The sequence below is a fragment of the Grammomys surdaster genome, unplaced genomic scaffold (assembly GCF_004785775.1).
Source record: "Grammomys surdaster isolate TR1022 unplaced genomic scaffold, NIH_TR_1.0 64, whole genome shotgun sequence".
NCBI classification, from domain to species: domain Eukaryota; kingdom Metazoa; phylum Chordata; class Mammalia; order Rodentia; family Muridae; genus Grammomys; species Grammomys surdaster.
Window position 1 is genome coordinate 12,707,547 of NW_021604566.1, and position 24,556 is coordinate 12,732,102.

Below are 24,556 nucleotides of genomic sequence, written 5' to 3' on the forward strand. Positions count from 1 at the left end.
GCAGAGTAGGGAGGGATAGAAGGAGATATTTCTTCAATGGTTGCCTCATTACAAGAATAGGCCCTGTGTATAACTGAACCAGCCAGTCAACTATGCTTACTTGCTCTTTTCTTCTCCTACAGTTAACCATGGTCCACGTGGGTAGTTTTCTGTGTACTTTCCACTAATTCAACTCTGGTTACTCAGGTCTTCCAGGGTGTGTAATGTGTCAGGAATTCCTTCAGTTACAGCTTCCAGATGAGCCTTCCCTCTGAGCCTCCTGGTGTGCTTCATGTTGTCTGGACAGCATTCCTGCAGGCCTCCTGTGCTGTCACTGCAGACCCCCTTCACACTCCCCAATGTTGGATCTCCAATTTTCTGGGACCCCTGACTTAACTACACCCCTTTCCTTTGGAAAGCTCATGTCCAGTGACTTCTAAAAATGGAGTGAATTGTTGAGCTCTTCCATACCTAAGAGTGACTTTGAAAGTGCAGCTCTAGGCTGGAATGTCACTCAGTGATGTGGCTGGCACACACCACTTGGGAAATTCAAACCTGACTTGGTTTAAGATATATGTGCTGGGTGAGTCCCACATATGTGCTGGGTAAGTCCCACAGTGTGGGTAGAAGTAAGAAGCTTCGCTATGTTGCCCAGCAAGGCAGCTACAGGCAGTAATGTACTGTGTCTTTTAAAGGATTTTAAATGCTTTTACCATAAATGATCATGTTTGTGGGATTAGATGTTTAACCTTAAATATTATACATATATTTGATAAATACAGGACCTTCTGAATCCTGAACTTTCCTGTTATCTGTTCTTTTCTGTGCTGGGTGTCGGGGATTGGGGGAATGGTTCCTTCTTACCTTTTTTCTGAAATTTCAGTCATATGCTTAATGAGTTTGTAGTTCTATGTCCTGATAAAGAGAAAACATCTCATGACCTTTGTTAATGCGGACAAACACTAATTGAAGGGAGCCATGAAAATAGAAACAGGGACCGTCCTTGTGGAGATGTCGCTGTGGAAGAGAGGGATTGGGTTCCACCACACTTAGTAAGGACGAGTGGGGCGTGAGCTACGGGTCAGCACCTGGGAAGTAACTAAGAAGAAACCAGGCATAAGGAGATTTCCAGCTACCCCAGCTTGACAGGATTATTGCTAACGGCAAGCCCCATGATGAGATATGGAGGGGTCCGCTGTCAACAACAGACCATTTCTTCTGACCTGTCTTCCTCACATTAGCTTCCACCAGGACACAGGGAAACTCAGGATCAGGCCAAGTCAGTGTAACAGAGAGGTGTCTTCCTCCATCTTCTTAGAGTCCCTGGCTAGGTTGGAAAATAGAATTAACCAAGACAGAATTGAAAAAAAATTGCTTCATGTTTTTATGAGGCAGTGGAGTCTTCAGAACTAAAGACCCAGATTACTGGGAAACTACCTGTATCATGCTGCTTGGTGAAGGGAAGTGTGACTGCACAAAAGACATGAGCTAGGGCTCAGCCTAGGGAATTCTGCCCGGCCTCTGCTGAGACTTTCGTCAGAACTGAGGCCATCTTTACGTGAGTATGAAGCTGGTACCACTCAGGAAAGGCAGAGAATTCCTAGGTTTGAAAACAAGTTAAGGGGAGAAGGCATTGGGAGGTCAGAGAAAGCTCCCTGCTTCTTCTGCTCTCCCTCATGCCCTCTGCTTTGCCCACTCAGGATGCTGGAGGTGCCATGTCTCCAATCCCTGTCATTGGAGGAACACCTGGAGGCTGGAGAGGTGGCTCAGCGACCAGAGCATCAGTGGACCTGGTTAGGTTCCCAGCACCCACATAATGGCTCCACCCCCGTAACTCAAGTTCTAGAGGATCCTACTTTTCTTTTGAATGCTGTGACACTAGGCACTAGTACAATTTTTGAAAGAAATAGAATCCATGGGATCCTGATCAAAGTTTTCACCACAGGATATTGGTCAACCCCAAATAGGACATTTTAGTCTGGAAATGGGGCTTTCAATTCTAGAAAATTGTCTTGATCTTGAGTAGGATTGCTTTCTCTGTTTCCGTGGTTGATTTACTAACAGTCTGGTTGTTTGGTCAGAGCACCTGTGCTCATCGCTCACGGTCCACCTCCTGGTTTCCGTCCTATGTACTCCACTACACCTGGGCCGTGTGATTCTCTGAGTTCGCTTACTCTCTCCCAGTGCTCCTCCTACACCAGCCTAGTTTGGGGGTTTGGTTGACATTTCTCTTTTTTTCTTGCTGACAGTTTTATGATCATTGGGGTTTGTTTTTAAAAGTTTCTTCTTTATGGTTTGTTGCTTCTAGATTTCTTGCTTTTTCTTATCCACCATCTGCAATGTGAGAGGTATTTCTTTTATTCTAATTATCTTAATTACCCTCTCATGTTTCTTGATTTTCTTCTGATAAAAACTGTAGAGCTATTTCTGAGTCCTGAGAATTGGGAGGACAGAGGGTTGTGGGCATGAGCCTCATGGTTTCATAATCAAGGTGAACTTTGTTGGGGACCCATTTTTGACAATTTAGACTTTTCTGAGGTAGTAAATAACTTAGGAAAGGCGTTTTTTGAGGTTTTGATAAAGGTAAAGACCTCATTGACAACACATGAAGAAAACTGGTGTCCAAATGGAGTCGACCTGCGTTCAGGAATCTCCATTTCTCAGCGTGTTATGTGTGCTCCACCCAAGGCTGTTCTATCAACAGGCTTAGGGTACTTGTCAAACAGCTCAAAAAAGAATACAACGTGTGTATGTGACAGGTTTCAATTCTGGTTGGGGGAGGTTGTTTTTTTGTTTGTTTGGTGTGGAGGACTGGAACCAGGGCCTCAGATGCTCACATGCCCTGCCCCTGAACTACAGCCATGGCCTGAATATTTGTTAAACATATTTCCAATATCTTCTAGCCACCTTTTCCCTAATGTCCTCTTGTCTTCCAGATTCCTGACACCTCAAATCCTTAGTTTCAGGGATTTCTTCCTGGTAATCTAGGTGGTCCTCAGCTTTCTCTGGCCGCTTAGTTCTCAGCTTTGTCGTGACTGCTAACTCCCTTGTCACCCACTCTCATTTAGCTCTGGTCTTCCTGCCCATTCATTTCATCCCTGTTGGGATTATATCTTTACCAAAAAACAAACAAACACCTTTTCAGAGGGTTTTAGAAGGACAATATATGTAGATATACACTCTATTGTCTTTAGCCAAAAGTTCACATTGAGTCTCTAAGTGTTAAATATAAATATGCAGTTATATTTGCCCTATTCCCCTAAATAGATCATTTTTGAGAGTTTTATTTAAAAATATTTCAAGGACATACAAATCAATCTATCTAAATCAGAGAAAGGTAATTGAGTTAGTCTCTTATAAGTAAATTTCAGCTAAATAAAATTAAGTTTGAGCAGTACTCATCAGCATTCACTCTGTCTTCTGTGACTCACTCATGTGGAATGGAAAGGTTAGAACCACCCAGAGCCGTGACAGGGTCAGACGTGCATTACCTGCAGCAGAGCCGTGACAGGGTCAGACGTGCATTACCTGCAGCAGAGCCGTGACAGGGTTAGACGTGCATTACCTGCAGCGGCTGAGTCGGTGTCGAGATGTGGAAAGCTATGTTGTAAAACCCGATGCCACTAAGATCTGAGAACTGCGAGCAGACAGTGGAAAAACGGTCCTGCCCATCAGGAGCCTCAGTGGTAAACAGGAAAACAGGGCGCGACCCATAGAGAGCAAGTGTGATCACAGTGCACCAGGAAAACAGGGAGAGTGCCCCAGCGCAGAGGGCTGAACCTTCATGTGGCTGACATGAAGAGATGCTTGGCAGAACAAGTTATTTAGACTTAGTTCTTCACTTACTATTGGTATGGCTATAAAACTTGATGTGAATATAAATAAAAGCTCTTAAAGACATTTTTCTCATGACTTAAAGGTATCATAATCAGTTTTTAAGTTTAAGGGATTTTTGTTAGCAAATATTAATTATAGGCCATCCTAGGTTTCATCATGACATTTTACACCCACTTTTACAATCTCGTATTCAGCCTCTTCCAGCCTCTATTCTCTCTCTTTTCCCGTCCCACTCTGCTGGTCCTTTCCTCCTGCCAGCTGTCCCCCCTCCTTCCACATTCTTTCTCTCTGTCCCAGCCGCCCATAGCTGAGTGCGTGCATGCATATAGATCAAGTTTTATATATCCATAATTAGACTTGGTTAAGGTTTTTATTTGATTCTAAAGGCTTGTTTATCTGTGTTTCTGTACCACATTGTTTTAAATATTTATATGGCTTACAAATATTCTTGACATCAATTGGCACCTTATTTGATTTTTTTAAAATCTGTTTGAGTATTTTACTTTCATGTATGTGTGGGCACTATATTCATGCCTGGCACCTGCAGAGGCCAAAAGAGGCTGTAGGCTTCTCTGGAATCAGAGTTACAGATGGGTGTAATCCACAGTGAGAGCTGGGAACCAAACCTGGGTCCTCTCCAAGAGCAACAGGCACTCCTAACTGCTAAGCCATCCCTCCAGCCTCCACACTCATTTAAAAAAAAATGTGGAAACAAATATATTTAAGAACATTTCTCTAAAACTTTTATATAAATACTATTAGAGTAAGATTTTGTTTTTGGAACATGAAATTATGTAGAGAGCTTAGGTATTTATCTTTAGAAATTTTATAATGTAGAGAAATACAACAAAATAAATGAAAAACGTCAAAATTCACAGTTTTGTTTTTTGTTAGCTTACAAAATTGAAAAGCTATGTTAATGTAAAGTACTGTTTCTGAGTAATCTTGATTTTCATTAATTTTTATATTATCATGTTTTTCAAATTTGTTGTAATCTTATTTATGAAACAAGCAGAAAAATATGTTATTCAATGTGTACTTATGGATAAGAAGCATGATCTAATAATAGGAGATATTTGACTGGGGTCAGTTTTCCACAAGCAATCCCTAAAAAAAAAAAAAGAAGAGAAAAAAGGAATCCCTTCCTTGGCAGTGTGTTTTGATGTCTTGTCTGCATATGACAGAGTTATTGACTTCTCAACGTTTTGTCCACGCGTAAGAACTCATACTTCCTGGTTTACGGCTCACACCTTGTGCTCTTGCCTAGAGTTTTATATACTCCTGGCCACACTGACGATCACATGGCTTTACTCCTGGAAGAGGAAAATGCCATCTTTTCTGGGGATTGCATCCTAGGAGAAGGGACAACGGTATTTGAAGACCTCTATGATTATATGAACTCCCTAAAAGACTTACTCAAAGTCAAAGCTGACATCATATATCCAGGTGAGTGATGTCTTCTACTGAAAGTCAAAGCTGACATCATATATCCAGGTGAGGGCCATCGTTTGGTCTAGCAAGCCACTCTCTTCCCATGATAAGAACTGCCCATTTGGCTTACCTCTGAGTTGAAACATGAGACAACATGGAGGTTTTTGTATTAGCATATACTAATTGTCTGAGTACTAGGTTCGATGACGGCATTTTCATGCACATATTATATAGCAGACCTTGAGCGGACTTACCTGCATTACCCTGTTCTACACCCCTGTCGCTGTTCCTCTCTGAAACTTTAATTTTTTAAAGTTTTATGTTTTAATAATATATGTTTTAGGGGGTGCCTACCAGTGCAGTGCCCATGGAAGCCGGAAGAGGGTCAGGTCCCCTGGAGCTGGAGATGCAAGCAGTTGTGAGCATCCTGACTTGGATGCAAATGGAACCCAAGTCTTCTGTAACAGTAGTCCATGTTCTTAACCTGTCAGCCATCCTTCCAGCCCCTCAGTGCTCTTTTTTTTTTAAATCTAGACTCTGCATATGAGTGAAACATGATAGGTGACTTTCTGAAGTTGACATAAGATCCATCCATTTTCCAACAGATAATATGATTTCATTCTTTGTAGTATAATAATATTCTGTTGTATATAAATACTTGATTTCACTTTCTTTCGTCCATTGACAAGTACCCATGCTGATTCCAGAACTTGCTATTGTAATTAGTGGCAAGATAACATGAATATTTAGATACATCTCTTGGCATGAAACTGGTGATTTCTTCGAGTATATACCCAACAGTGGTACAATTAGATCATGTGATAGTACTATGTGCAAGTTAGTTGGTTGGTTGGTTTCATTTGGTTGGTTGGTTTGGGTTCAGTTAGGTTGGTTTGCTTGCTTGGTTGGTTTTGTTTATTTGGTTGGTTGGTTGGTTGGTTGGTTAGTTGGTTGGGTTGGTTGGTTGGTTGGTTGGTTGGTTGGTTTGGATTCAGTTGGGTTGGTGTGCTTGGTTGGTTAGTTGGCTGACTGGCTTTGGTTTTTACAGTATTGAGGATGGAACCCAGGGACTTATACATGATAAGCAAGTACACTACCTCCAAGCTATATCCCAGTTCCATTTTTCATTTTATGGGGAACCATCTTGCTTTTTTCTGTATTAACCACACCAATTTACAGTTTCTTTCTCTTTTTTATTGGATATTTTATTTACATTTCAGATGTCACCCCTTTCCCAATTTCCCCCAACCCAGAAACACCCTATCCCTTCCCTCCCTCCTGCTTCAATGAGGATGTGCCTCAACCCACCCACCGACTCCCTCCTCCTCACTCTGGAATTCCCCCACAGTGGGGCCAAGCCTTCACAGGACCAAGGATTTCCTCTCCCACCTATGCCTGACAAGGCCATCCTCCCCTACATGTACAGCCAGAGCCATGGGTCCCTCCCTATGTGCTCCCAGGCTGGTGGTTTAGACCCTGGGAGCTCTGGTTGGTTGGTATTGTTGATCTCCCCATGGGGCTGCAAACCCTTTCAGCTCCTTCAGTCTTCTCTCTAACTTCTCCATTGGGAATCCCATAATCAGTTCTATGGTTAGCTGTGAACATCTGCCTCTGTATATGTCAGGCTCTGGCAGACCTCTAAGGAGACAGCTGTTATCAGGCTCCTTTCAGCATGCACTTCCTGACATGCACATCAGTGTCTGACTTTTGGTGACTGCACATGGGATGGATATCCAGGTGGAGCAGTCTCCGGATGGCCCCTTCTTCAGTTTCTGTCCCACACTTTGTCTCCATATTTGCTCCTATGAGTATTTTCTTACTCCTTCTAAGAAGGACTGAAGCACCCACACTTTGGTCTTTCTTCTTCATGAGCTTCACATGATCTGTGAGTTGTATCTTGGGTATTCTGATCTTTTGAGCTAATATCCACTTATCCGTGAGTGCATATCATGTGTGTTCTTTTGTGATTGGGTTACCTCACTCAGGATGATATTTTCTAGTTCCATCCATTTGCCAAAGAATTTCATGAATTCATTGTTTTTAATAGCTGAGCAATACTCCATTGTGTAAATGTAGAACATTTTCTGTATCCATTCTTCTGATGAAGGACATCTGGGTTCCTGCCAGCTTCTGGCTATTATAAATGAGGCTGCTATGAACGTAGGGGAGCACATGTCCTTGTTATATGTTAGAGCATCTTCTGGGTATATGCCTGGGAGTGGTATAGCTGGGTCCTCAGGAAATACTATGTTCAATTCTTTGAAGAACCACCAGACTGCTTTCCATAGTGGTTGTATCAGGTTACAATCCCACCAATAATGTAGGAGTGTTCCTATTTCTCCACATCCTCGCCAGCATCTTTGTCACCTGCTTTTTTGATCTTAGCCATTCTGACTCCTGTGAGATGGAATCTCAGGGTTGTTTTGATTTGTATTTCCCTGATGACTAAGGATGTTGAACACTTCTTTAGGTGCTTCTCGGCCATTTGAGTTTCCTCAGTTGAGAATTCTTTGTTTAGCTCTGTACCCCATTTTTTAATCATGTTGTTTGATTGTCTACAGTCTAATTTCTTCAGTTCTTTATATACATTGGATATTAGCCCTCTATCAGATGTAGGATTGCTAAAGATCTTTTCCCAATCTATTGGTTGCCATTTTGTCCTATTGACAGTGTCCTTTACCTTACAGAAGCTTTGCAATTTCATGAGATCCCATTTGTCAATTCTTGATCTTTGAGCATAAGCCATTGGTGTTCTGTTCAGGAACTTTTCCCCTGTGTCCATGTATTCGAGGCTTTTCCTCATTTTCTCATCTATTAGATTCAGTGTATCTGGTTTTATGTGGAGGTCCTTGATCCACTTGGACTTGAGCTTTGTACAAAGAGATAAGTATGGATCAATATGGATTCTTCTACATGCTGACCTCTAGTTGAACCAGCACCATTTGTTCAAAATGCTGTCTTTTTCCCACTGTGTGGTTTTAGCTCCAAGTGACTATAGGTGTGTGGGTTCATTTCTGGATCTTCAATTCTATTCCGTTGATCATCCTGCCTGTCTCTGTACCAATACCATGCAGCTTTTATCACTATTGCTCTGTAGTACAGCTTGAATTCAGGGATGGAGATTCTCCCAGAAGTTCTTTTATTGTTGAGAATAGTTTTCGATATCCTGGGTTGATATTCCAAATGAATTTGCAAATTGCTCTTTCTAACTCAATGAGGAATTGAGTTGGAATTTTTATGGGGATTGCATTGAATCTGTAGATTGCTTTCGGCAAGACAGCATTTTTACTATATTAATCCTGCCGATCCATGAGCATGGGAGATCTTTCCATCTTCTGAGACCTGCTTCAATTTCTTTCTTCAGGAACTTGAAGCTCTTGGCATATAAATCTTTGGTTAGATTCACACCAAGGTATTTTATATTATTTGTGACTATTGTGAAGGATGTCATTTCCCTAATTTCTTTCTCAGCCTGTTTATCCTTTAAGTAGATGAAGGCTACTGATTTGTTTGAGTTGATTTTATATCCAGCCACTTTGCTGAAGTTGTTTATCAGGTTTATGAGTTCTCTGGTGGAAGTTCTGGGGTCACTTAAGTATACTATCATATCATCTGCAAAGAGTGATATTTTGACTTCTTCCTTTCCAATTTGTATCCCTTTGACTTCTTTTTGTTGCCTAATTGCTCTGGCTAGGACTTCCAGTACTATACTGAATAGGTAGGGAGAGAGTGGACAACCTTGTCCGGTCCCTGATCTTAGTGGGATTGCTTCAAGTTTCTCTCCATTTAGTTTGATGTTGGCTACTGGTTTGCTGTATATTGCTTTTACTATGTTTAGGTATGGGCCTTGGATTCCTGATCTTTCAAAGACTTTTTACAATGAAAGGGGGTTGAATTTTGCCAAATTCTTTCTCAGCATCTAGTGAGATGATCATGTGGTTTTTTCCTTTGAGTTTGTTTATATTGTAGATTACATTGATAGATTTCCATATATTGAACCATCCCTGCATTCCTGGGATAAAGCCTACTTGATCATGAAGCATGATTGTTTTGATGTGTTCTTGGATTTGGTTTGTGAGAATTTTATTGAGTATTTTTGTATCACTATTCATAAGGGAGATTAGTCTGAAGTTTTCTTTCCTTGTGTCTTTGTGTGGTTTAGGTATGAGCATAATTGTGGCTTCATAGAACAAATTGAGTAGTGTTCCTTCTGTTTCGTTTTTGTGGAATAGTTTGAAGAGTATTGATATTAGGTCTTCCCTGAAAGTCTGATACAATTCTGCACTAAAACCATCTGATCCTAGGCTTTTTTTGATGGGAAGACTTTTAATGACTGCTGCTATTTCTTTAGGGGTTATGGGACTGTTTAGGTGGTTTATCTGCTCCTGATACAACTTTGGTGTCTGGTATCTATCTAGAAAATTTTCCATTTCATCCATATTTTCCCATTTTGTTGAACATAGGCTTTTGTAGTAGGATCTGATGATTGTTTGAATTTGCAAAGTTTCTGATGTTATGTCTCCCTTTTCACTTCTGATTTTATTAATTTGGATACTGTCTCTGTGCCCTCTGGTTAGTCTAGCTAAGAGTTTATCTATCTTGTTGATTTTCACAAAGAACCAGCTTCTGGTTTTGTTGACTCTTTGTATAGTCCTTTTTGTTTCTACTTGGTTGATTTCAGCCCTGAGTTTGATTATTTCCCTCCATCTACTCCTCTTGGGTGTATTTGCTTCTTTTTTGTTCTAGAGCTTTCAGGTGTGCTGTCAAGTTGCTAGTGTATGCTCTCTCCAGTTTCTTTTTGTAGGTGCTTAGAGGTATGAGTTTTCCTCTTAGCACTGCTTTCATTGTGTCCCACAAGTTTTGGTATGACGAGTCTTCATTTTCATTAAATTCTAAAAAGTCTTTAATTTCTTTCTTTATTTCTTCCTTGACCAATTCATTATTGAGTAGAGCATTGTTCAGTTTCCATGTGCATGTGGGTTTTCCATTGTTTTTGTTATTATTGAAGACTATCCTTAGTCTGTGATGATCTGATAGGATGCAAGGGATTATATCAATCTTTTTATATCTGTTGAGGCCTGTTTTGTGACCAATTATACGGTCTGTTTTGGAGAAGGTACCATGAGGTGCTGAGAAAAAGGTATATTTTTTTGTTTTAGGATGAAATGTTCTATAGATGCCTGTTAAATCCATTTGGTTCATAAGTTATGTTAGTTTCACTGTGTCTCCATTAAGTTTCTGTTCCTGTGATCTGTCCATTAATGAGAGTGGGGTATTGAAGTCCCCCACTATTATTGTGTGAGGTGCAATGTGTGCTTTGAGCTTTAGTAAAGTTTCTTTTATGAATGTGGGTACCTTTTCATTTGGAGCATAGTGTTCAGAATTGAGAGTTCATCTTGGTAGATTTTTCCTTTGACAAGTATGAAGTGTCCTTCCTTATCTTTTTTGATAACTTTTGGTTGAAAGTTGATTTTATTGGCTATTAGAATGGCTACTCCAGCTTGTTTCTTGGGACCATTTGCCTGGAAAATTGTTTTCCAGCCTTTTACTTTGATTTAGTGTCTGTCTTTCTTACTGAGGTGCATTTCCTGTATGCAGCAAAATTCTGGGTCCTGTTTACATATCCAGTCTGATACTCTATATCCTTTTATTGGGGAATTGAGTCCATTGATGTTAAGAGATACTAAGGAAAAGTGATTGTTGCTTCCTATTATTTTTGTTATTAGAGGTGGAGTTATGTTTGTGTAGCTATCGTCTTTTGGGTTTGTTGGAAGATTACTTCCTTGCTTTTTCTAGGTTGTAGTTTCCCTCCTTGTGTTGGAGTTTTCCCTTTATTTCCCTTTATTATCTTTATTATTTATTTGTAATGCTGGATTTATGAGAAGATATTGTGTAAATTTGGTTTTGTCATGGAATATCTTGGTTTCTCCATCTATAGTGATTGAGAGTTTTGCTGGGTGTAGTAATCTGGGCTGACATTTGTGTTCTCTTAGGGTCTGTATGATATCAGTCCAGGATCTTCTGACTTTTATAGTCTCTGATTCTGAGAAGTCTGGTGTAATTCTTATAAGTCTGCCTTTACATGTTACTTGATCTTTTTCCCTTACTGCTTTTAGTGTTTTTTCTTTGTTTTGTGGATCTGATGTTTTGATTATTATGTGACTGGAGAACTTTTCTGTTCTAGTCTATTTGGAGTTCTATAAGATTCTTGTATGTTCATGGACATCTCTTTCTTTAGGTTAGGGAGTTTTCTTCTATCATTTTGTTGAAGATATTTATTGGCCCTTTAAGTTGGGAATCTTCACTCTCATCTATACCTATTATCCTTAGGTTTGATCTTCTCGTTGTGTCGTGGATTTCCTGGATGTTTTGGGTTAGGAGCTTTTTGCATTTTGTGTTTTCTTTGATAGTGTCAATGTTTTCCATGGTGTCTTCTGCACATGGTATTCTCTCTCCTATCTCTTGTATTCAATTGGTGATGCTTACTAAACATGAGATTCTCTCTTCTGTCTCTTTTATTCTGTTGGTGATGCTTGCATCTATGACTCCTAATCTCTTTCCTAGATTTTCTATCTCCAGGGTAGTCTCCCTTTGTGATTTCTTTATTGTTTCTACTTCCATTTCTAGATCCTAGATGGTTTTGTTTAATTATTTCACCTTTTTGCTTGTGTTTTCTTGAAATTCTTTAAGGGATTTTTGTGTTTCCTCTTTATTAAGGGCTTCTACCTGTTTACCTGTGTTCTCCTGTATTTCTTTAAGAGAGTTATTTATTTCCTTTGTGAGAAGTGATTTTAAATCTGAATCCTGCTTTTCTGGTGTTATGGGGTGTCTAGGACATGCTATGGTGAGAGAACTGGGTTCTGATGATGCCAAGTAACCTTGGTTTCTGTTGCTTATGTTCTTGTGCCTGCCTTTTGCAATTTGGTTCTCACTAGTGCTACCTGCACTCACTGTCTCTGACTGGAACCTGTCTCTCCTGCTATCTTGCTTGTGTCAGAACTCCTCAGAGTCCAGTTGCCTCTGTGATCCTGTGATCCTGAGCTCCTGGGTGGAAGAGCTCCTGAGACTCACGCTGCCTCTGGGATCCTGAAATCCTGCTGCTGTGATTACAGTGGTTCCTCCGCTGCTCTGAGTGCAGTAGTTCCTCTGGGATGGGTTAAGATATGGTGTGTTCAGAGGAACAGACCAGCTAGGAGTCTGCCTCAGCAAAAAGGCCAATTTACAGTTTCCTCAGCAGTGTTTAAAAGTTCTCTTTTCCTATATTCTAACTAGCATTTCTTGGCTTTCCTTTACTGAAGATAGCTCTTCTAGCTGGACTGAAGTCAAAGCTCAATGTAGTCTGGATTTGCATTTCTCTCGTGGCTGATGGTATTAAATATTCTTTTCATATATTAGCTATTTGTACTTCTTTTGAAAATTGTTTCTTTGAGATAGTTTTGGGTATGATGCTGCATGCTGCAACAACCATAGTACTTAAGGAAGGAGGATTACATGATAAATTACTATAAATTCAAGGCTAGCTGTAGTAACACAACAGATCCTAAGCCAGGCAGGACACTGTGATGAGTTCCTGTCTCTATTCATTCTCCCACTTACTGATTGCACTATTTGTTCTTTCGGTGTTTTGTTATTGTGCATGTGTGCGTGTGTATACATATGAGAAAGAGAGACTGAGAAATTGACCAACCGTGCCATGGCAGGTCAGTGGCTGGCAGAGCTCCTCTCAGTCTGTAGGCTTTCTTCACACTACTGATTGTTTCCTTTTTGGCACAGAGCTTGTTTGTTTGTTTGTTTGTTTGTTTGTTTGTTTTTGAGACAGGGTTTCTCTCTGTAGCCCTGGATGTCCTGGAATTCTCTCTGTAAACTAGGCTGGCCTCAAACTCAGAAATCTGTCTGCCTCTGCCTCCCAAGTGCTGAGATTAAAGGTGTGAACCACCACCGCCCAGCTGGCACAGAGGGTTTTAATCTCACCTCTTCATCTGTTCTTGCCCATTTCCTTGAGCTGTAGAGTCCTTTTTAGAAGTCTCTCCATGTTTTCCCTTTAAAGTATTTGCCCCATGTTTGGTTCCAGTGGTTTCAAAGGTCCATGTTGTACAATAAGATCCTTGATCCATTTGGGATGTTATGGTTTGGTTTGGTTTGGTTTGGTTTGGTTTGGTTTGGTTTGGATTTTTGCCTTTTTGTTTTGTGTCTTTATTAGTACAAAATGAGAGGCAAGGATTGTGTTTCATTCTTCAGCATATGTGTATCCAGGTTCCCTTACTACTTGCTGAGAAGCTGTCTTCCCAACATTTTGTTTGGCTCCATAATGTAGCTACAGAGTTTACTTTGGGGTTCTTCATCAGGTTGGGATCAAGTTTTGTGCTAGACCATACTGTTTTGACTGCAGTAGCTCTGTAGCATAATTTGAAATCAGATACTATGATACCATCCAGCACTGCTCAGGGTTGCTTTAAGTATTTGGGGTCTTTTGTTAATAAACTTGTTAACTGTTCTTTCTGTTTGGATAAAGGATGCTACCAGAATTTTGACGGGGATTTGCACTGAATCTGTTTACCATTTTGGGTAATATAGCTGTTTTCACAATATTAGCTCTGCCAATCCAAGAACACAGATTTATGCCTTCTCCCAGTTATTTCTACGGTGCTTTATAGTTTTCATCATAGAGGCCTTTCATATCTTCTGGTAGGTTTATTGGTGAGGTTTTGTTGGCTTTGTTGTTGCTGCTGCTGTTATTGTTGTTGTTGATCAAGAGCAGGGAAGAGGTTACTGTGAGTAAGATTACTTTCCTGGTTATTTATCTGACCCGGCTTTCTCCTTTATGTCTCAGTGCATTCAATCATGTTGTCCTCAAGGAAGAATAAGCCGGATCCTTCTTTGAATCTGTGTCTTCCTTCATATACTTAATTGTTGTACTGGGACCAATGGTACCTGACAAAAACAACAAGAGACACAGACTTATTTTGACTCATAGTTGTAGAAGGTTTTAGGCCGTCAAGGCAGGGAAGACCTAGTGAGCCAACTCAGTCCATGGCAGAATGGATAGCAGAGAATAGTCACACCTAGGAAGCAAAAGTGACAAGAACCAGGAGCCGTGAATGACTTGGATAGGCCCACTCCTAGTGACTGACTTCTGCTACATAGCCCACCTCTGAAAGATGCTACGTGTGCCCAAGGAAAGCACCACGAGCTGCAGACCGGATACTCAGAGGACAAGCCTGTGGGAATGTTTACATTCAGATCACACCTGCATCTCTTTCTATTTGCTTATTGACCCAGGTAAGAATTCAAACACTATAGCCAAGTGTTGTTGGAGTATGCCTTCAGTCCTAGCACTTGAGAGGCAGAGGCAGGCAGATGGATCTCTGAGTTCAAGACTAGCCTGGTCCAGGACAGCCAAAAAGATACCTTGTCTCTCTCAAAAACAAGCAATCAAACAAAAGAATTCAAAGACTGTATTGAATTAGAGTAGACAGTGAACATCCTTGTCTTGTTCTTAAGGTTAGAGAAAATGTTTGTTTTCCCCCAGTTTGTGTGTTAGCCACTAAACTTGTCATACATTGTCTTTATTATGCTCAAGTCCAGTGTTCCTAGCTGGCATTCTGCAGGGCTTTTATCATGAAGGGGTGCTGAATCTGTCAACTTTCTTTTTCTTCTGGTGAGATCTTCATTAAGGATATGGGCCTTTTGTTGTTGGATCATTTTCCAACAACACCAGTAGCAAGATAACACTGGATTAGTATGCTGGCTCCTTTTCTGTCTTGTGAACAGTTTGAGGATCATTGGTCTTTATTTTCCTTAACTGGCCGGTGCTCCTCAGTCATGAATTCTGTCCTGGGCTTTTCTTTGTTGAGGGCCCACAGTGGTACTTCAGTCCTATTTCCCACTACAGATGCTTTCTTGTTTCTGTCTTCTTGTTTCAATTTTGATATGTCACATATACTAGAAAATTCATCCACTTCTTTTTGATGTTCCAATTTAACAGAATGAATTTGCAGAATACTGTGCAGTGATCTGAAGTTCACGAGTCTCCTGCAATATTTTCTTTTTAATGTTCAATTTTGTTAAATTCTTTTCTCCTTTTGGTTCATTTGGCTAAGAGTTTGGGAATCCTTTTTTTTTTAAAGCAGTTCTTTGGTTTGATATTTTATATTCTTTGTCTCTATTTCTTAACCATTACTTTATTCTCTGAATCATTATTTCTATTTATTTATCTTGGGTTTGTTATTATTTTAAGATGTCGGAGTACTTAATTTGCTTATTTGATCTAAATCTCTGGATTTTTAATGTTTATTTACATTTGTGTGTGTGTCACACAAGTGGAGGTCAGAGAATAACTTTGAGGAGTTGGTTCTCTCCTTCCACCATGTGGGTTCTGGGGCTCAAACTCAGGTTATCAGGCTTAATGGCAAGTGCAGCTATGTCTGACCAGCTCCTCTCTGAATTTTTTAATATAGAACTTTCATGGCTGTTGTGTGACTTCTCCTGAAGAGATGCAGATGACTTTAGTTCATGCTTGCAATGCAGTGGGAACTCCTTGAAGGATCACTTCGCTGGGTATATAATAAACTCAGATGATTGACAGTTACTTAAGTCTTGTGGCTTGAAGTCTGTGTTCCCAGCCTTCGAGTTCCTGCTGACAAGCCTGCTCTTATTCTAACATTTCCTTTGTAATTTGATGTGGCTTGCACAGCTTCAGTATCCGTTAATTGTTCTGTACTCTGGGGATTTTCTTTGGGGGGGGGATTTTTAATATAGTATGACATGGAAAGGCTGTTTTCTGCTCATGGTTTGGGAGGGGGCAGAGGGGGAGTCTATATGCCTCCTGTCCTTGACTGTCCATTTCTTTCCCTACGTTTGGGAATCCTTCCGCTGTAACATCACTGAACACATTTTATGTGTCTTAGTTTCTTTTCAACACTACAGGTGCATAGGTTTGCTGTCTTCATCTGGCCCAGAGTCTTGGGTGTAGTGGACATGGATTTTGTTTTCAGTCTTATTGATATTTGAATGTAATAATTTCTTAATATCTTCAGTCCTTGATGTTCTTTCCTGCTAGCATTGGTTCTTCCATTGGGGCTTCCCTACTTATGTCCAGGAGCCACTGCCAGCCTTTCTAAGGCCTTTGAAGCTAGGCAAGTTCTCACCTCTTTCAGAGGTCCCCCAATTTTTATACCCAACAATGGCAAATTTCCAAGACATCCACAGAGTTCCTCAGCAGACATGAAAAACTTAGGGAGCTCAGCAACTTAAGTGCCATCTCAGCGCCTCCCAATGCTGCAAGTACTGAAGCACCTTGCAGGAAGGAAGTGTCAGGGGAACCTACTGGTCCCCCATACCCGCCGGCTTAGAGCTGTCAGTCCTGCCTGGACACATGCACAAATGCAGCTCCTAAGGCCAAGCAGTCATTGGCCAAGGCACCACAGCTTTCCATGACCAATAAAGTAAGTTCCTCACCCCACAGAACGGGGCTACCAGCCACCTCAACCCCACAGCCCACTCTCTTCCTGTTCTCTGAACTTCCAGGCAAATCCACGTTTACACCTGCCTCTCATCGTTGCTTCTCTCGGCCTTCTTCCACATGGCAGCCTGTCCCCCAGCTCGCTAACTTGGGGTTATTTCTTGATTTCATGTCCCCAGAATAGCTCAGTCTCAAGCAATAAGACCCTCAAGATTGCCCTGGGCTGTAGCACTCCAAGATGTGGGAATGGACTAGTAGGTCGGTGCTTCTCCATCAGCTGTGACATAGAAGTCTCAGTCACACCAGATCCCTACAGTAGATTTAAGGCCTTCCAAAATTGTGGGCCTCTCCTACAGCTGGGACTGCCAGGCTGCTGACATCAGCACTGCCTCCCTTCCCTGTGGTTGCAGCATCAGCTTCTCTCCTCAGGAGCTGGGTGCAACTGGAGATTGTTTCAAGACCACCTCTGTATCACCTTTGTGTGTCTGTGTCCGTGCTTCTTAGAAGTCCCTTACCTCTTTCTTGGTTCTCAGGCTCCTCCCTTCCTTCTCCCTCAGTGCAGTTTGGTTTGTCACCCTAACTCTTTTGACCCATGAAGCTAAACAGAGGGAGCTCCTAACGGCGACTTTAAGTTCTGCCTCTGGCTCTTTCCTGGCTGAGAGCCACATCCATAGCATTTTCTGTAAGGAGTGTCCTTCAACATCCACACAGCTGTTGACAAAACTGTTGCAGCAAAACAAGCTTACATGGGGACAGGAAAGTGCCTCAATCACAATTATTATTATTAACTGACTCTGACTTCTCTAATAAACTACATTTTAGCTGTCAAACCTTGGGTATCACTTGTCCTCTGAACTGTTTTTTAACTCACAATGTTGGTATGTCAGGTTTCCATAGCAACTATAAAATGGTACATATCTGATCTCCAGAAGAATAAACTGTTAGATGTCAGATGTCACTGCACTGGTTGCAATATGAATGTTCTCTCTGTCACAGAAGCTAAGGAAGAATCCAGCAAGAGTCCCAGAAGAGAAAGGGAATTACTTAAATTTCTAACTTACTCCTAACAAAACAGCCATGAGAAGATCTGTCAGTTCACCTACATTCTCCCATGAGTTCTCCATGCTCAGGAAATAGTAAATGCACCATATGGCTGGGCATATGTGTTGCCGTGACATGGGAGGGGGAGGCACTGATGGCTTTCTGTGATACAAGGAGCAGCTGCTGAGGCACTCCTGAGGTAGAGACCAAGAGCCTACCTATGAAGGGTCTCTATGTTTGCATCCAGTGAACCTCTTGTATTTTTAGCAAGGAAGTTGTCTTTATGTAAATTATGCTCTGTCACCATAGTTACCATAGAGTAAAGACTGCATCCCCCGCAGGTATCATCCAGGGGCGTTTATAGGTCTGCATTTAACAAAGTCCTGTGAAGTAGAAGATGATATCACTACAAAGCTTCAGAAACAGGCTCAGAGAGACTCACTTTTTCTCACAGGGCTAAGAAGGAACAGCCTGTCACAAAGCAAAGTCCAGTGCCCTTTGTGTGATCCTATGTTAGCCTGCTTCTGGATGTTTTGTTCTCAAAGATTTTAAAAATCCCTATTGTAGACTTCTGTCCCATGTTGCATTGTTTAAAGAGCAGGCAATTTTAGGGTAACTGCGTCTGAGTTGCTACATTGACTATAAGATTTTAGATCTACGGTGGGTCTTAGCCTGCTTTTTTATGTTTTTTCAGTCTTTTGTTAGTAAGCTCACTACAGCAGTTAAGAGGAACCCATCGTGGTTAAGAACTGCCTAATGGGAATCTCAGCTCCGCCCCTTGTTAGCTGACTAGCTGTAGGCAGGTCATGTTCCTTCCCTGTGGATAGGAGTAGTATCTACCTCACGGCATCCTTGTAAGCACGGAGTACGTGAAGTATGCGAAATAATGCCGAGCACCCAGAGAGCGCTTTCCATGGTACCCACTGTTATTGTGGCTCCTGTGTTTAGTGCATATGTTATTGCTAAAATCAATCTTATATTTTAAGGTACATAATAGCATTACATATTTCCATTTGATATAATTTGCTAAAGGTTTTTGGCATTATACACAATTTTTTATTGTTGCCATCAAATCCCCAGGCTATCTGTAATGTAGTGCTTTTTATTAGCATACATTAATTGTATATAATCATCAGTTTCCTTATGACATTTTCATAGGTTTGTATAATGGATTTTGAGTGGCTTGAGAGAGGGCTCAGGGGTTAAGAGTGTGTGCTGCTCTTTCAGATGATGGGAGACACGTGCACAGGCGCCATAGGCATCCGCGCGCGCACTCACAGACACGTGCTCAGGTGCCATAGGCATCCACGCGCCCACTCACAGACACATGCACACTATATTCTATTTTGGTGATTTTTACCTAATACATTTCCCCTTCCCATTCCCACTGATCCCTTCTCCTTCCCAAATATCCCTCCCCTTTCTACTTTAATGTCTCTGCGGTGAGCCAATGAGTTTATTAGGGTTGCTCACAGGAGCATGGGTGACAGTTGTTCACAGGAGGAGCAGTGACAATTTGTCAGTGGCTACACTACTGAGCTAAACTGCCTCCTCCTCTCCTGCAACTGATAACACAGCAGATGCTCAGGGAGAGGCGAGACTCTGGAGAGACCTTCTCCTATCACAGCCACTTCTGAAGGTCCCGTGTGCAGTCTTGACATCTTCGACCTGTGAGCTCTCCAAGCAATGAATATGTGTGTTCCTACAGTGCTTTTCAGTACAGCATAGGGATTATGTTTAAATAGAGTAGAGCATCTTTGTACTTAGTGTTTCTTATTTGGTTGCACTAATTTATATTACTCCTTTAATTCAGGACACGGCCCAGTAATCCATAATGCTGAAGCTAAAATTCTGGAATATATTTCTCACAGAAACAACCGAGAAGAACAAATTATTACATTATTTCGTGATAACTTTGAGAAATCCTTTACAGTGACTGAACTTACGAAAATGATTTACAAGGTGACTTGCTTTCATCTTCTCTGTACATGGCCACTCTTTACTACAGTATCTTTCAGTAAGCTGTACGGTAAACTTAATGCATCCCAGGTATAAACAAGTGTTTTGATTCTCTCTCTCTCTTTCTTTCTTTCTCTCTCTCTCTCTCTCTCTCTCTCTCTCTCTCTCTCTCTCTCTCTTTCTCTCTTTCTCTCTTTCCTTCTCTGTGTAGCCCTGGGTGTCCTGGAACTCACTCTGTAGACCAGGCTCAAACTCAGAAATCCGCCTGCCTCTGCCTCCCAAGTGCTGGGATTAAAGGCATGCACTACCACCACCCGGCTTTGATTCTCTAAGTAATACCAGCTGTCTACACCTGAGACCAACAGTTTAAGAAAGAAAAGTGTCCACTGAGAGCAAGCGTAGTCATCCTTAGCCATTGTAAACCTTACTTGACTCAGCCAGAGACGCTGCTCTGCATAGTTTGTAATGACACATTCTATTCTAGCCATCTTGGTTACCTGATGACAAAGAGTGTGACCCTCTAAGCAAAAACAAAATAAAACAAAAACCACTTGAGGGTAATAGCAGTGGAAAATTGTAGCCTAATAATGGGAAAACGTGCATCAAAACACATGAAGAAAATACTGTCTACAGGAAGAACTCCAGACTCAGTGTGTGGCCTCTGGGCACATTCCTGCAGCCCTGTGTGGCTCATTAATGTTGCTCCATGTCTTAGCAAGGTGAGTTTCTGCCGTGCAGGTGCAGTAGCTTAGTAGTTTGGTAGGTAGGATTTGGCAGGCTACTTAAGTATTAAAGTCCTGCTAGGGCGGACACAGTAGTACACACACAGTCTCAGCACTCATCCAGTTACAGGCTACCCTGGGGTAACCTGGAGACTGGAACAACAACAAGTAAAGGACCTTAAAAGCACCACAGACTTCCTCAGACTGCTAAATCACACTCACTGTGTCTCATCTCAGCAGACAAGAATGATAAATGAAAATCACCTCTGAGCAGGATGTGACTCAGGTGTAGAGTGTTAGCCAGCCTTGCATAGTCAAAGCCCTGGGTTAGGATCCCCCGGCACTACCAGGAAAAAAAAAGTTATGGAAAAATTAATACAAGTATTTTCTTGCAGGGCTGAGAGATAGGTCAGTCACTAAAGAGCCTATAGCGTAAGCAAATGTGAGGTCTGAATTCAGTCCCCAACAGCCAAAGTATGTGCCTGTAATCCCCGTGCTAGGGACGCAGACTCCATGAGGTCTAGATTCAGTGAAGAACCCTTTTTCAAGAAATAAGGTGGAAAGCAGTGGAGGAAAATAGCCAAGGTCAGCATGTAGCTTCAGTACACACACGTGTGCGCACAAACACGCTTTAAAAAAAGCATTAAAATTGTGTGTAAGAGCTCATTTCCTTTCTAGTACTAGTGTGTAGCCACTCTAAACTTTACACTGCTACACTGAGGGGTTTTCTTCCCCTAACCTAAGAACAGCCAGCAAAACTCTCTAAACCGTGTCACAGATGAGTCCTTAAGTAATTGCTCATGACTACACAGACACTGCTTCTTCATCCAGGTGTATGTTCCGCGTATACCCAGCAGAAGTATGTTCTGTAAATACATAGAGGCAGTCACTGTGCACATGTGTAAAACACTTCCTGCATGTGGACTGGCATGAGGCAGCCTAGAATGAGTTAGTCGTCATTCTAGACACAGTGAAAGGTGCATTCAGACACTAGGAGTAACCATAGACCCCTGTTCATCTGGAAATCCACAGAGAAGACATGTAACAGGGGCATGTATGTCACAGGTGAGGATAGACAGGAAGAAAGTCTCAGGAAGTGAGGTAGGAAGAGGACATGTGATCAGATCAAATGATCTGGGAATGATCACTCACAGATCGTAAGTGGGTAACTTGCATGATGAGATCTCAAAGGTTACACTGGTGGAGAGTCAGTACATGGTACTACTGCTTAAAGGAGAATTTGGTAATCATCATTGCTCATTATTTCTGTGTGTGTTAGCTGAGTAGAAATGAAAAGGGAGACACTTTAGGTGATAGAACTCAGGAGGCTGAGTTTGAGGCCAGCCTTGCAAGAGTGAATAGATGGATTGAACTATCTCAAAAGAGAGAATGAGCCAATAAGACGACCCTTTGTAAATATCAGTGTCTCTTTGTAAATATCAATGTTTTAAGATAAATCTAAGGGAAGTATTCGAGAAGACAGTAAATGCTAATGAAGTGGAGTAAATACAGAAAAATCTGTCTTCAAAAAGAGGAACAAACCAGCTGACTTCATGTACAATGAGATAAACAAAGTCATTGACCTTTGACTGATATAATTTGACAATCCTGGCTAAATATTTTCAGGAAGCTGAGAAACAGAGTATTCTGGTCACAGTCCCCTGCTGTGGTAAATCTCTCTGACTACTTGTGCAGGGAAGGATTTAGCTGGTGAATAGCTGTAGGTCACAGTCCAGCACTGAGGCAAATCAGGGTAAGAACACAAGGTAGGAACCATGGCGGAGCTGCTGTGGCTAACCCTCTTGTTTTATATAACCCAGAACCCAGTTGCCTAGGCATGGTGCCTCTCACAGTTGGCTGGACCCTTCTAGGTCAATTAATAATCAAGACAGTCCCCAAAGACACACCTACGGGACAGTCTAATTTAGGCAGTTCCTCAACTGACTCTCTCCTGTCACATGCCTGTTGACTGTGTCACCATGACAATTAAAGCTAACTAAGACACAGACAAAGAGAGTTTAGTCAAGAAAATTGACTTCAGAATTATAATCCTTATTTAAATAATAAGATATAATTTCTCTTTATTAAAAATGACATGTCAATATTACATTATTTTAGCAAGAGTAAAGGGAAGCTGTGAGTCATAGGATACAAAGATATTATCATAATACCCAAAAGAGCATAAAGCCAATTTAAGATTATTCAAAACTAAGAAGAAATCTTTATACTCATTCCCTTGTTTGTAAATATTAAAGAATTTCTACTGTGTGTCAGTATGCTAAATACTAATAATTCCATAGTGAACAAAATTTGTGGCATTTAACTATTTTATCTATAGAAATATAAAAGAATAGTATTCTAAAACAAGACCATTTGCAAGGTAGAAATTGTTTAAGTTGGCATTATATTTTTTATTTGATTTTGCTTTTTGAGGCAGATTCTCATTATGACAAGCTGGTTTCAAACTCACGATGGCCAAGGATGACCTTGAACATCTGAGCATCCTGCCTTCGTGCTGAGGTTACCTGTGTGCTGCTCACCCAGTTTATGTGTGCTGGGGTGGGACTTGGATGGTAGGAAAGTTGTGTATAGTAGGAAAACTGTCAACTGAGCCTCATCCCTAACTTAAGTTAGCACTATAGTGTGCCCAGGTTAAACTTTCTTTTCTGTTGTGTGTGTGTCTTGTTTTAAAGATTCCAAATAATTAAGTATTCTTTAGAAATGAAACTCCTTTTTATCCTGTTTTTCTTTCAGAATGTTCCAGAGAATTTACATAAGATGGCAGAACGTAATCTCTTGCTTCATTTGAAAAAACTAGAGAAAGATGGGAAGATATGTATGTGTCCTTCTGAATTTTAATGCACTTTTCTCCTAGCATTTAAACAATTTTGCAGGTGCTTGAGTTTCTTTATAATTAGGACAATGCTCATCTGAAGTCTCCTTAAATATTACATTCAGTGGAGAAGTAAGGTCCAAGTCCTCTACCATAGTGACACTCAGTGCTGGGAGGACAGCCTCTCCCCTAGGCGCCAAGGCCCAGGACACTAGTATGAGACACTGAGAACAAGCCTGGGTTTTAAGTGCTGGTAGAAACAGTGAAGTCAGAGATGGGGAAGCAGTTCTTATCTATTTCCTAGTGGCAGATGAACTTGTCAAATCAGACATTTTTATAAAAGTCTAGTGCTTAAAATCAAGAAGTGAGTTAAAGCTTGAATTTTGTGTAGAAGCCTCAGCCATATGTTTACCTACAAGAAGAAACCCACTTTATCAACAAAATTCCTTTAAGGAAGGTGTACTTTTTCTTATTATAAAAAAAATTGAAATCCAGTTATATACTTATCTCTTGTTTTTACTTTCTTTTTTTTTTCTACAGTTTACACCACAAGTCCTGACAAGAAATGGAAAGCTGTCCTTTAGTTTCAGATCAATGAAGTTCTGTCTTGTTTTGCTTTTAGAAGATGGTATTTTCTTTTAGCTATAGATTATATATTTATAGAAAATATCAAATGTGCAACTTTGAAATAACCGTTGATACCTTTGTAAAATATGTAAATTACATTTTATATCTGTAGGACAGGTTACTGATCTAAAACTTTGGTCTTGGAAGGTTTTGCCAGAAATTCAGAATCTAGCATTTCATCAACTTCCTGTGGATTAAGTAAAGTGGCTACTTAAGAATAATAAATTTTGAACAATTCAAACCAGTTAGTACTTTAGAGTTTGGTTATTGTCTTAGTTAGGGTTTCTGTTGCTGTAAAAGGACCATGACCAAAGCAACTCTTAGAAAGAAAAAGATTTTGTTGGGGCTGGCTTACAGTTCAGAGATTTAGTCCATTGTCATCATGGCAGGAAGCATGGCAGCATGCAGGCAGACATGGTGCTGGAGAACAAGCTGAGAGTTCTACATCTTGATCCAAAGGCAACCAGAAAGACTATATTCTGCAGGCAGCCAGGAGGAGGCTATCCCACACTTGGTGGAGCCTGAGCATAGGAGGAGACCTCCAGAGCCCACCCCGACAGCGATACACTTCATCTGACAAGGCCACACCCCCTAATAGTGCCACTCCCTATGGGCCAAGCATTCAAACACATGAATCTCTGGAGGCCACCTATTCAAACCACCACA

General features: G+C 41.0%; 1 protein-coding gene across 1 annotated transcript in view; it reads left to right on the forward strand.

The window, feature by feature from the left end:
• Window positions 1-24,134, forward strand: part of Lactb2 (lactamase beta 2) — a 38,082-nt gene extending 13,948 nt beyond the window's left edge. The window contains exons 4-7 of the mRNA XM_028769556.1: window positions 5,084-5,262; window positions 19,563-19,711; window positions 23,185-23,266; window positions 23,804-24,134. Coding sequence (XP_028625389.1) covers window positions 5,084-5,262; window positions 19,563-19,711; window positions 23,185-23,266; window positions 23,804-23,847 — 454 coding nt within the window. The 3' untranslated portion in view covers window positions 23,848-24,134. The remainder of the gene's footprint in view (window positions 1-5,083; window positions 5,263-19,562; window positions 19,712-23,184; window positions 23,267-23,803) is intronic.
• Window positions 24,135-24,556: the final 422 nt, after the last annotated feature.